The sequence below is a fragment of the Eumetopias jubatus genome, unplaced genomic scaffold, assembly GCF_037043125.1.
Source record: "Eumetopias jubatus isolate StellerSeaLion01/CBP00866 unplaced genomic scaffold, mEumJub1_p1.0 scaffold_4, whole genome shotgun sequence".
NCBI classification, from domain to species: domain Eukaryota; kingdom Metazoa; phylum Chordata; class Mammalia; order Carnivora; family Otariidae; genus Eumetopias; species Eumetopias jubatus.
The window spans coordinates 70,453,444-70,466,600 of NW_028274810.1; the positions used below are offsets into that span (position 1 = coordinate 70,453,444).

At 53.6% G+C, this 13,157-nt stretch overlaps 1 protein-coding gene across 2 annotated transcripts; it reads right to left on the bottom strand.

The window, feature by feature from the left end:
- Window positions 1-1,242: 1,242 nt before the first annotated feature.
- On the bottom strand, window positions 1,243-6,643 carry DMBX1 (diencephalon/mesencephalon homeobox 1). 2 transcript variants are annotated; one of them, XM_028123192.1, is made up of 4 exons: window positions 6,481-6,643; window positions 3,089-3,267; window positions 2,474-2,822; window positions 1,243-1,694 (listed from the first exon to the last, which is right to left on the bottom strand). In XM_028123192.1, the coding sequence occupies exons 1-4, from the start codon at window positions 6,632-6,634 to the stop codon at window positions 1,243-1,245; spliced, it is 1,134 nt and encodes a 377-aa protein (XP_027978993.1). In that variant the 5' UTR covers window positions 6,635-6,643. The 2 variants fall into 2 exon arrangements, with proteins under 2 accessions (XP_027978993.1, XP_027978992.1); XM_028123191.1 differs by having other exon boundaries at window positions 3,089-3,284; window positions 6,483-6,634.
- Between the last annotated feature and the right edge of the window lie 6,514 nt (window positions 6,644-13,157).

A 13,157-nucleotide genomic window follows, 5' to 3' on the forward strand; every position in this document is an offset into this window, starting at 1 on the left:
TGATCAGGAGTTAAAATTCCGCCTTCCTTCCTGGCTCAGATGCACCCCTGCGATGGACTCTAACTGCTGAACCTGGAGGCCAGGTGGTAGGAGAGGAGAACCTGCCCCTGTTCCCCTGGAGAGACCTCTCTCTGAGAGCAGCCCTCCCCCCTGCTGCCTCCCTCAGCCAGAGAAGTCTCACCAGAGAGTTCTAGAGCCCTGTGGTCAGTCCTGGCTGAACGCCAGCAGCAGGCCTCTTCCTGGAGCTCTTACGGGCAGGGATGCTGCCCTTCTACTGCCTGCCTCAGCCTGCCTCCTGCCTCCATTCCCCTCCTCCTCGAGCTCGGGAATGGGGCCTCAAGGCTGAGAAAAGAGAGAGAAGAGAACATGACCCATGACCACTTCTAAATGCCAGGCTTGAGGGAGAGCGGCGAAGGGGGCCAGCTCCAGGGGCAGCAGGGTCTCCAGCGGGGGCCTCCCACCCCCCACTGGGGATGGAAAGGAACAGCAGTCTAGAGAGGGCCCGTGCAGGGAGGAGACGGGCAGGTGGGAAGAAGCAGGAGGCGAGGGACAGGAAGAAGCAAAATTACTAAGAGTGAAAAGTCAAAATCCCAAACAAAACAAAGCCTGGGGACTGACAACACCACACAGCCAGCACCAAAGAAAGAAAGCAGGAGTGGGGAGAAGAGACGTGGGCCAAGGGCCGGAGCTGGGAAGCTGGAGGCTGGGGAGAGCAGGGTAGGCAACCAGACAGAGGCAGGTCAGGGAAGGAGAGGGCGGAGAGAGACAGAGGAGAGGCAGAGAGCCATGTGGAGGCCGGAGGTGGAGGCAAGGGCTACAGGGGGCCTGGGGCAGGTGGGTGGGGGCCTGAAAATATAGCTTTATATATTTATATTTATATATCACATTCCACACATCGACTTACTAGGAGGCAGAGGGGAGGGAGGGCGGGCAGGGAGGAGGCCGGGCTGGGGTGAGGATCTGGCCACTGAGGGCCTCACTGCCTTGCAGGAGGCCGCAGGCGCCCTGGCCTCACCTCCCCCCGCCCCATTTGGCCTCCATGGGATCCGAGCAGGGCCATGCAGAGGGTGTGCAAGTGTGGGCTTCACCTAGGACTGGGACTCGGGGAGGGGGAGAGGGAGCAGGACTCCAAGGCCCTGGGATCCCTGGGCTCATAGAGTTAACTCCTTGCAAGCCATCTGGGGGTAACCCTGGGGCTGGGAGGGGACACCCAAGACCCCTGGCTGGGTTGGAGGCCAGCAGTCAGTTGGGCAGTGTATCGAGTCCCAGAGAGGCCGCATGCTGCTTGGCCCGAAGCCGCAGGTTCTCGATGCTCGTGGTTTTACTGTTCAGGGCAGCCGAGGCAGGTGCCAGGCCGGCGGGGGGCGCGGGCAGCAGTGGGGACCCCCACACGCCCTGGTGGGCAGCAGCGGCTGCTGACAGGGACTGGTAGTAGGACTGGCAGTGCAGTGAGCCCAGGGGGGCCATGTTAACACCCAGGTAGGGCACGGCGGCAGCGGCCGCAGCAGCAGCAGGGGCCGGGCCCCCCACTTCGAAGGATGAGTAATGTACGAGGTTGTTGGTGGCCGCCATGTGCTGGCGGAATTGCTCCTGCAGACGGAAGAGGCTCAGCGGGGAGGAGGAGTAAGAGTGGGAGGGGCCCAGGAGGCCGCCCCCGGGGGCTGCGGGGGCCAGGGCCAGGCTGCCTGGGGAATCTGCAAGCAGAGAAACCGAGAACCAAGGACTCAGGACAAGGACAATGGTCTGCCGGGGCGGGGGGGCGGGGGGCTCCCTCAGACTTCCCACCCCCTCGGCACTGCAGACAAGACAGGTATTGGCTGAAACCATACCCACTCATCTCAGCCAAGGCACCTGCTGAAGCATCCCTCAGGATCCTGGGAGGGGGGCACCCAGGCTTCCTGCCAAGGCCCCCATGTCTGACTTCTTGGGGATACTCCTTTTCTTTTCAAGAACTGTCACCTTCCCTTCCCCTCTCCTGTCTGTGGCTCCTCCCACCCACCAGCTCTCTGCCTGGGCTCAGGATCTGTGTCTGAGATAGGCCTCGTGCCACAACTCCGTTCCTTCAGAAACGTGGTTCTGAGTCTCTGCAGCGTGTGAGAACCCCTGGTACCAATGTGGTATTCACCCAATAGGCACTGCTTTGTCTGCACTGGTTGTTAAATACCTTCATATTTCCATGATGGTTGATTAATAGCTTTTGCCCCGAGCTCCCCAAGTCCCCTCCCCTGCCACCCTCCCCAGAACCCCCAAGACCTTCTGAGGATTCAGCAACTGAAGAGTGAAGAACTGGCACAGGCCTGCTAGGGCCAACTCCCCTAACGGGCCATGCCCTAGTGCCCTATGGTAAAAGCTGACTCTCCCCGCTGTTCTGATCCACCTCACGTCCCCAGGCCCCTGTCCCACCAGATCTGGCTGTTCTCCCTGGGCTGGGCCCCCACCCACCCACCCACCCACGGCACCTGCCAAGCCTCACCTGCCTTGGGGCTGCCCCTCTTGCAGCCCAGCCCCTTGCTCTCAGCCCCAGGGCTCTTCTCAGCTTTGGGATCCTCGGCCCCTGCCCGGGGATCCTCCTCCCGGTCTGGCTGGTCCTCAGGGGCTGACTCACTGGCCGACTGCTCAGACAGGCTCAGGTGAAGCTCGGCAGGGGGGTCACCACTGGGCAGGCTTGGGGGCTGTTCAGTCTCCAGCTGGGTGTCTGGGGTTGGGGCCTCTGTCTTGCCTTCCCCGTGGGAGCCCTCGGCCTCCTTCTGCTTCTGGAGCTGCTCTTTCTGCAGGCTGCGCTGCTTCTTCCGGAACTTGGCCCTGCGGTTCTTGAACCACACCTGGGGATGGGAGAGGAGTTGTAGGACGTGGCGCTGGGTGCTCTGGGAGGGGAGGCGCATGACAACATTGCTGTCCGCACCTCCCAGGAAACATGCACCCTCCATCGCTTCCCAAACTACCCCCCACCCAGCTAGCGCTGCAGGCATTCACGGGGAGAGCAGCTCCGCCCCACTTGGGGGCGAAAATGCCAGCTCCGCGGCAGCAGGAAGCAGACTGATGGGCTGGTGCCTGTCTGCAGGGTCTCCTCAGAGGTACGGGGCCCTACCTGCACCCGGGCCTCTGGCAGGTTGGTGCACATGGCCAGCCTCTCACGCATCACCACATCTGGGTAGTGGGTCTTCTGGAAGGTCTTTTCCAGGGCCTCAAGCTGCTGAGCGGTGAATGCCGTGCGGCTGCGGCGCTGTTTGCGGTGCTGGGAGCCATAGCGGGCCTCCAAGATGATGTCTTGAAATGTACAGCCGTTGGAGGGCAAGGAGAGGGGGCCCATTTAATTATGGGAAATGGGTTCTGAATCTTACTTTGCTCTGATCCCCCTGTGGACACCCGGGTCCTTGCAGAGCCGGGTCCTGACCCTTTCCCCTCAGAATTCACCCATGTTCTCTCCGTATGGCTGGGGTTCCAAGATCTCCCCGCAGCCACATTCGCCATAAGGACCACAGAGCTCTGACTCATCTCCATGAACCTCTGTCAGGAATACGGTTGACAGAGTCCTCATCTGGTTTGGCGGTGGGTGGGTAGGTAGGTGGACATTGCTCCAAGATCCTTAAAGTCCTAGGATGCTATGAGTATAATATTCTAAGACCACATGACGCTAATAATCTGTACATCAGTGTCACAAAGGTTCTAACGTCCCATGATCCTTCGATTGTGGGTACCGGCAGAATACTGGCCCCTGGCTATGCGGAGCCAGGCTGGCAGCTGGGACATATCTGCAAGGTCTAGTTAGGGGAGGTCTAACGGGTAGCCCTAATTCACTGGTACTTGATTCTATGTCGTCTGGGTATGACTCTCATTACCCCAGTTGTTCTATGCGTCTCTGACGGCAGGACCTGAGGCTCCTGCTCTCATGTCTCCTCAACAGAAAACCTGGCTCCGGCAGGACCCTCAGAGCACAGGAAAGTTTTTGCATCTAGTCTTGACCCCTTTGGCTCCTTCCTCAAAGGAGGACAAAAAAACTAAGTTCTAAACACCACAGGTTTGGAGCAGAGACAGAGCTGGTGGACCACTGCTTCTATGGTCCTGCTCGCACATTGGTAACATGAAGACAACTCAGGGGGGCGCCTGGGTGCCTCAGTCAGTTAAGCATCTGCCTTCGGCTCAGGTCATGATCTCAGGGTCCCGGGATCAAGCCCCATTTCGGGCTCCCAGCTCAACGCGGAGCCTGCTTCTCCTTCTGCCTGTGCCCCTACCCCCACTCATGCTCTCTCTCTCTCTCTCGCTCTCAAATAAATAAATAAATAAATAAATAAATAAATAAATAAAATCTTTAAAAGGAAGAAGAAGAAAGAAAACAATTCAGGATAGAGGTCTGCCCAGGGCTGGTGTCTAGGATCTAGCCCTTCTGCCTCATTAGACTCCGGTGGATGGACAGTAACCTCTCTCCCCTGCCTCCCATAGCTGACAAATGGATCCTGGGCTGTCTACATTGAAGAGAACCTGAGCTGTGTCAGGCTCTGATAGGATTGCCAGGGTCCTTCCTCTGTACTCCAGGTACTGGGGAGACATCCACAACCCCCTAAATGAGGAAGGATGCAACTGGGTTTCCAGAAAGGCTCAGACTTTGGGTTGCTCTTTCAGCTTCAAGAGGGAGCCCTGAACCTCTCACAAATTGGCACTAATCCCAGCCTGGACTGAGCTCATGTTGGTTACCTGGGGACTGGGGACCCCTCAGTCAGCTGAACCTTGGTTGAGGGAGCAAGAGTTCAGCATCCTGCTACCGGCTCCAGGGACCAAAATGGTGGGTGATCACAGGGGAGGCCAGGCTGTCTGCCCCTCAGCAGAACTTTCTACCAGAAGGTGAGGCCTCTAAACAAAGGCCCACCTGGAGCTCATGTCCCTCCTTCTTGAGAACTGGAGAATTGGGGTAGAGTGCTAACTATTCCAGGTCTTCTGCCCCCACCAGCGGAGGGGAGCCCCTGTCCCCAATTCCTCTCTGGGTCTAGCACACAGTGAGAAGCCGGTGTCTCCACCAGGTTGGACATAGGGCATTTACTGCCAACCAGGGAAACACCCAGTCAGGACAGGACTGTACCCACATCCCACACTGGAGACTCATGTCCCACGCTGATCTAGAGAAGGTAACCAGGGGCTCCGTTTTATCCACTGAGCCCTGCCCCAAGGCCTGGCAGGGTCTCGAGGAGTGGAAATGGCCGCCTCACGCTCCCTTCCAGGCCCGCACCTCTTCCCCAGCAGGGTCCTCATATCTCTCATCCCTTTTCTGTGCCTTTGCTCATGCGCTCCCCTCACCGACGGCGTGGCTCCCGCCCCACAGCCTGCAGGAAGTCCTCTCTGACTACACCAGCCCCACTGCTCTGAGCTGCCCCACCAAACGACCCTCGCCACACTCCTGCCGTGCTCTCCTAGGTGTCTAGGAGCACCGATCCCCCGGGTGCTCTCAAGCCCTCTGAGTACCGCCTGGCACAGGGCTAGGCCCATGTGGACTCACCAGCTGCTCAGGGTTTGACCTGGGACAGGAGAGAGTGGGTGGCACCCCCTCCCAGGAATCATGCCCCTCGCCTATGCTGTCAAGTCCTTCTCACGCCCAGTGAGAGGCTGCAGGGCAGGGGGCAACGTTCCATTGAAGGTGGAGGGAGACACAAGCCTGCAGCTCCCTTGTGGCCACTTACCTTGGGACTTGAGTAATAATGACTTCTGAGCACATCCCAGTCTCTGCCGAATACCTTGCATACCTTACCTCAAATAACTTCCCAGCCAGCCTATTGTCCCCTCTTTGTAAGGGGAGACCCAGGCTCAGAGAGGAGAGGTATTCGAATGGGCAGATCTACAGTGACCACAGATCCGGGACTTCAAAGCTCTATTTTTAGCCATCACGTCATGTTCAATGCCCCCAGCCCCGCCCCCACCTAGATATAACCTCTCTGAGCCTCAGTCTCCTGGTCCATAAAATGGAGGTAATAACCTCTCTTCCTCGGCCTTGAATACTGTGATGCACACAGAAAGCCTCACACAGCCCCTGGCACATCATCGGCATTCAAAACACGGGAGCTGTTATTCTTTATGTGCCTTCCTGCACCTGAAGTATCCTCCCTGGGCACTCCAGCCCTCTTCTGGCTACTTCCCAGCTACAATCCTCGAGGCTACTCCCTTACCCTCCTACCTCAGCCTTCGTCTGTGAGATGGGCTAATGCGTCCCCCCACCACCATAGGGCTGTTAAAGGAATCTGAAGCCTTGGGGCGGCTCCAGTGCCCAGCACAGCACCGGCTAACAAGGAGTGCTCTAGATGGTCATACATAGATTTTGAATCGACATCTTTCTGTGCTGCTGAGTGACCTGGGACTTCCAGGGCCTCCCAGAGTAAACTTTCCCAGTGCTCCCTCCCTCCCTCCTACTGGGGGACTTCCAGAGCCTCCCCACCCAGACCTCTCCTCCACCCCCCACCATTCTGTCCCCCAGGGTCCCATCCCCACGGCCCTTACCAGCCAAGCGCTCGGCCAGGGTAAGTGCATGCACCGAGGGCCGGTAGTCTGGGGCGTGCTGGGCCTGCTGGGCCGCCTGCTGGTGCAGGTTGTACATGGCACTGAGAGAGTTCATTGCGTGCAGCGAGTAGCCGTTCACCCCGTAGTGCTGCATCGCGGCATGCGCCTGCCGACAGGAAAGGACGAGAAGGGGACATGAAACAGGGTATCGCACTCTGCCCTGGGGAAGACACCACCCCCAGCCCAGACCTGGGACGCCCACCTCAGCCCCAAGGGCTTCTGCCCCTCCATCGGAAAGCACCCCGTGCTCTGGGGTCAGACTGCGTGGGCCGGAATCTTAACTCTGCCACTCAGGAGCTTTGTGACTTTGGACAAGTCACTTCACTTCTCTGACCCTCAGTTTCTCCCTCTTCAAAATGGGGCTAATCATAGAACTTATCACACGGGTTTGTTGCAAGAATTAAGAGGAGCATTTACCATAGGGCCTGGCACATAGCGTGTGCTAAAAAATGTCAGTCATTGTGATTTATCAGCCCCGTTGCTTCTTTCCGAAGCCATGTCTCCACTTAGTCACCCAGGCGCTGTCTTATTTGTACCTTCATTGATTCACTCACACACTTACTATTCATTCAACCATTGAGGCCCACATGGGGCCAAGTCCAGGGCTGGACTGGAGACACTGAGGCGTTTGACGAGATCATGGATTAAGACCTTCATGTGCTGCACAGACGTAAGAACACTATCGTTATGACTGTTACCTATTCACTGCCATCACCTCCCTCTATTTACCATTTCCCCAAGAGCAACCAACCCCATTTACAGATGGGTCTACTGAGGCTTAGAGAAAGAGCAGGGACATGTGGAGGCCACATAGCCAATCCAGGGCCCAGCCCACCCACGCTGCTTCAGCCTCATTCTTTGGTGGTCAAGTTATCATCCTTCCTACTGAGAACGCCCAGCTCAGCATGAGGTCCTATCAGCCCCAGGTCTCCTCTGGACCCTCACGGTCCTCATCTGACCACCCACCCTGTGTCACCCTGAAACGGCATTTTTAAAATGTGCTCCAATGTCTGCAGGCTCCAAAAGACACACAGGTGCTTCCTGTTTCCTGGGTGTGGGAGGGAAAGGGGGAGGGTTGCAGCAATGGCAGGTCCATTTGGTAAGAGGAAGAACTTGCCCAGGTGTCTCAGCTCCCCGCCCTCACAGAAGTAGACGCTCGGGCTACACACAACCAATCATCCTCAGCATGCACCCGCAAGTGCGCGCGCGCGCGCGCACACACACACACACACACACACACACACACGTTTCACGCACAAATACACATACATGGGCATTCTCAGCAAGGCACTCACAGATGCAGTCATATTCACATACAAACTCAGCAATATTTACAAATTCAGTGTCATTATTCTGGTGGTTCTGCACACATACTCACAGATATCTATCCATGCAGCAGATATATCTACACACAAACATTACACTCTCACACATTTATATATTACACATATTTATTCAATAAATATGTATTAAGCACCCACCTACTAAGTACCAAAGTCCTTGCTTTCATGGAATTTACATTCCAAGGGAGAACTACAAACAACAAATAAATATATGTAATAATGTCAGACAGGAACAAGTGCTCTGAAGAAAACAAGACAGAGGAGGAAAATAACAAGAGGCAAAGGGAAGATTATTTGAGAATATGTGGTCAGGAAAGGGCTCTCTGCTATTTGAAGTGAGCCATGCAAAGTTCTGGGGGGAAGGCTTTCCAGGCAGAAGGAATAGCAAGGACAAAGGCCCTGAGGCATGAAGAAGCTTGGTGTGTGTGTGTGGAACAGCAAGAAAGCCAGGGCAGCTGGAGCCCAGAGAGGGAGAGAGCAAGTGAAGGGGATGGGGCTGGAGGGAGAGGAGAGGCCAGACCCCAGAGAGTTTCACGGGACAATTGTAGGAGTTTGAATTTCATCCCCGCCGTGATGGGAGACTCCTGGAGGGTCTTGAATAAAGAGTAACATGATACAATTTGTCATAAAAAGCTCATTTTGGCTACAGAGAACAGACTGCAGAGGGTGAAGAAGAAAAGCGGAGAGACCAGGTCACCACAGAAGGCCAGGCCAGCCACCGAGGTGCCTTCTGCTAGGCAGTAGGGGTGGAGGTGGTGAGAAGTGGTCAGATTCACGACGTATTTTGAAGACTCGACATGACTGCTGATAGATTAGCTGTAAGATGTGGGGAAAAGAGGTCAAAAAAGGATGACTCGGGGCGCCTGGCTGGCTTAGTCGGCAGAGCATGCGACTCATCATCTCAGGGTTGTGAGTTCAAGCCCCGAGTCCAGGTCCCTGCTCAGCAGGGAGTCTGCTTCTCCCTCTCCCTCTGCCCCTCCTCCCTGCACATGCTCTCTCTCTCTCAAATAAATAAATAAAAATCTCTTTTAAAATAATAAAAAAAAAAAGATGACTCAAATTTTTGACCTAAGCAACTGAGTGAAGATGGATCTTTTCATGAATCAGGAGCATTGAGGGAGAAGGGGTTCTGGGGAAGAAGCAATAGAAATCAAGGTTTTGGGGGGACAGGTTAAGTGTGAAATATGGATCTGACGTCCAAGTAAGGGTGTTGAATTGGCAGTTGGATATACAAGTCAGGAGCTGAGGGCTGGATTTATAGATTTCTGAGTCAACACTCACACATAACAACTACCAACAACATTTACTTACAGAGGCCCACTCTGTGCACTATAAACATGACCTCAAGGGCAGAGATCTAAGAGAAAAGGATAGACATGGCGACATAGTGTTTAAACACTGTAGAAGAGAATATACCAGGGGCGCCTGGGTCGCTCAGTCGTTAAGCGTCTGCCTTCAGCTTAGGTCATGATCCCAGGGTCCTGGGATCGAGCCCTGTGTCGGGCTCCTGGCTCCGCAGGAAGCCTGCTTCTCCCTCTCCCACTCCCCCTGCTTGTGTTCTCTCTCTTGCTGTCTCTCTCTCTCTGTCAAATAAATAAATAAGATCTTTTTAAAAAAGAATAGAATATACCATAAACAAAGCTAAAAGGCAAACAACAAACCTGGAAAAATCTTTACCATATATATGATAGAGCAAAATTGATTTAAAAAAATAGCACAAATAAAAATAAGAGAATATCCATAATATATAAAGAGCTCTTCTCTAGAAACAAAAAGATGGTCACCTTAATAAAAGACAGTGAAGTAACTGAAGAGACAGCTTATTAGGAAAAACACAAATAGCCATCTGACCTATGACAAAAAGCTCAGCCTTCCTTGTAACCAAAGAAATAAAAATAGAAACAATAAGATACAATTTTTTCACCAATCAGATTAGCAAATACGAAAAAAAGTTATTACCCAGGGTTATCTAGAGGAGTGGGAAATGGTCCTTCCCCTACTTCGCTGACAAAAGAGCTTTAGTCCCTGCATTGGAAGCCATTAGAAAGAGCATCATTTGACACAACAATTCCATTTCCAGAAACATATCCTTCAAATATGCAGAGCTGTGTGTACAGGAATGTTTATCACAGCTCTGCTTATGATGGCAAACAACTGGAAACCTCACTGTCCATCGAGAGAGGTTAGTTCAGCAAATGAGGGGACAGTCATACCCGCGATGGAATACCGTGCCACAGTTTGAAACAATGATGTGTATCTGTACGTGCTGATGCTCACAATATATTGTTGAGTGGAAGAAATAGGTAACAGTATGCATGATATGATCCCATTTTTGTAATGTATGTATAAATATGCATAGAAAAGAAGTCTGGAAGGTTATACCCTGAAATGTTAACAGAGGTTATCTCTGGGAGACAGCAGATGGGATTACTGATGATTTTCACATTTATATCTTTTCTTTCTTTCCTTTTTTGAGGGTGGGGAAGGGGAGGGTTACCCAGGTGTTCTAGTGGATGTGGGGATGGAGCCAGGCCCCAGAAGGTGTCACAAGCTCCAGGTGGGGAAGAGGAAACAGAGTTTAGAAGTAATTTCATCCACCCCCTTCCCCCACCCCTGTGGGGCTTTGTTGCTTTAATACTCATTGCTGTTGATGTGGTGACATTTTAATTGACTTAATTATTGCTGATCTCACAGTTTTCGATGCACGATAAGTCTTTATTAACTAAAGCCAAGGGAGGTACCGCTCTTGGTGCCACAACTGCCCCGGCTCACTGGTCCTCCAAAGGTCTCCAAGACCTTCCCAGTCTGGCCTCTGCCCGCCCCTCCAGCCCGATGCCCTCCCTCCCCTCAGCACCCAGGAATCTCGGATTACCTGCCATTCCCTCTTGTCACCTCCATGCCTTTGCTGCTGCTGGGCCCTCCCCCCTTCACCTGCCAAATTCCTCCTTCTCCATCAAGGCCTAGTTCAATTGACACCTCCTCAGAAATAGAGCCTTTCCCAATTCGTCCCTAAGAAGGCATCTCTCCCCTCTCCAGGCCCCAGAGAGCTAAGCTCAGGTCATAGAAATGATGATGCCAACAACAAGAAAACAGCAACAGCGTCTGATTCCTGAACACACTCTGAGCCCTGGCTCACCACACAAAAGACCTTCCACGGAATTTCTTAACCCTAGCACCTGAATCAGACTTGTGTGATGACACTTCTACCTCCCCCACTAGACCGAGCTCCTTGAGGGTAAAAGGTGTATCTCATGCATTTCTAGACTCCCCACTGCAGCCCAGATCACAAGATCAGAGGCAGGGCTCAGGAGATGAGGATCAGATGAATAAATTAATAAAAACAACTCTGTATGAAGTGCCTCAGATACATCAGCCATCTCCACCCATCCTCCCAACACCATAGGAGGTAGGGACTGTGTTTATCAGACGCAAAAGTGGAAGGTGAGAAAGACTGATCAATTTGTTAAGGGGCAAGTAGCTAGGAAGTGCTGGAACAGGTTTCCACAGTGAGGTTCTTCCCAGCAACTCGTGTTTCCTAACCCCAGTCACGCAGGCTCTTATTCCAGCATGTTCCATTCCCTGACTTCCAGCATCTCTGATTTGATCCAAGGCAACAGGACGACAGCAAAGAAATAGCACACACATTTCCCCGGTGTGCACGCTGTGCATGCATGTGTGTGTCGTGAGATGAGGCTGTGTGTGAGCCCAAATCTTCCCAGCTGAGCTCCCCTCTCCCCAGCCTCACACTCCTCTTCCTCACTCCAGGTAGATGTCAGGGCCCCCGGTCTCCTCTGAGGCCACAGAGGGGCTCTCGTCTGTGGATGCCACTTACCACCCGAGCTGTGCACACGTGACAGCACATAGTCCCAAGTCTGCAGCTCCTCTCAGTGTTTGCGTGTGCCCGTGTCTGTACGCAGCCTGACCGCAACTGGCCGCATAATGGTGTGCGTGTCTGTGTTTATGTGTGTATCATCTACAGCTATTTATGTCTCTGTGCATATGCATGTCTGTGGGCCCGTGTGCATGCGTGAGTTGATGTGCGTGCATGTGTGTGTGAGACCAGAGGAACATACACTAAATGGCACCCTCAGGACAAGGTCTGAGGGAGAACAAGAGAGAAATGCAAGGGGAAAAACCAAGGAGATGCAGTTGATGCAGAGATAGATCAACACAGAGAAAATGAATAGATTTGTCTCGTCCTTTTTTGTTTGTTTCTACAACACCTAGCACAGAGCCTGGTACACAGCCAGTGTTTAGTAAATCATAAATGCTGAATGGATGAGAAAGAACCACAGGCTAAGAGAGATGAAGGAATTGTTGAAGGAAGCAGGGCCACTGTGGTCCAGGATGGTCCTCAGGGCAGAGTCCCACCACCTCCTCTGTCCCCAGGATTAGAAGCCAGGGTCTGGGGAGAACCCTGCTCAGTGGGCCCTTTCCCAGCAATCAGGGCAGCCCAGACCTGCCCCTGGGGTCCTCAGCCAGGCCCAGCAGCTGGAACCCCATACACATCGACTTCTGAGTGGATGGGTCCTAGAGCAAGGCCAAGAGCCACCCTGGCTGGAGTAGTGCAGGGCCTGCGGGAGCCTCTAAACAGGGCCCTGCACTCCTGGCCCCAGGCCGGGCCCTGCGCGGGCTCAGCCCACTGCACACTCCAAACAGAATCAATTATATATTTAAAAGGTGCCGCCCCGCAATTCCTGGCGAGCCAGGAGAGCCATCCATCATGGCGCGGCCGCGTTTCACAAGCTGTCGAATTGTGCTTACATTGGTTAAAAGAATCTTTATATTTCATTAAGCAAGCAGATCGGCGGATCTCCCGCCACAGGCGCCATATAGATGGCTTTAATTTTCCAAATCTGCAAATGCATCCGTTATGTCCCCGCGTCGCTGCCGGCTGCAGCCTAATGCCCAGCCAATCGAAGAATCAAGCAGAATTTTATTAGGGGGCATTTTTTATAAATTAACAGCAGGACTGCTAGGAAACTGCACGCAAGGCGTCTTTGATTACCAAGAGAGCGGACCCTTCCTTTGGTCACACCCAGCTCAGCACCCCCACAGGCCCACAGCCTCTCTCTTCACTCCTCCTCTCCTGTTCCGAACTTTTAATTCCCCCTCGGCCCCACACACAGCGGGGAGCAAGGCAGAACAACTTTGTTTAAAGGGATGGAAACAAAGGGGGAGGGTGGGGAACCAGCATTCTCTGAAGATTTGCCTCCTCTGTTTCCAGCCCGGCCAGACACATTATCTCATTAACAACGACAGCCACCTTACAGG

Bases quoted from the DNA above. Each gene is read 5' to 3' on its own strand.
- DMBX1 (XM_028123191.1), bottom strand. From the start codon at position 6,634: ATGCAGCACTACGGGGTGAACGGCTACTCGCTGCACGCAATGAACTCT. The intron at 2,823-3,088 runs GTAGGGCCCCGT...TCCCATCCCCAG, and splicing joins TGCCAGAGGCCCGGGTGCAG to GTGTGGTTCAAGAACCGCAG. The intron at 1,695-2,473 runs GTGAGGCTTGGC...CTCTGCTTGCAG, and splicing joins GAGGGGCAGCCCCAAGGCAG to ATTCCCCAGGCAGCCTGGCC.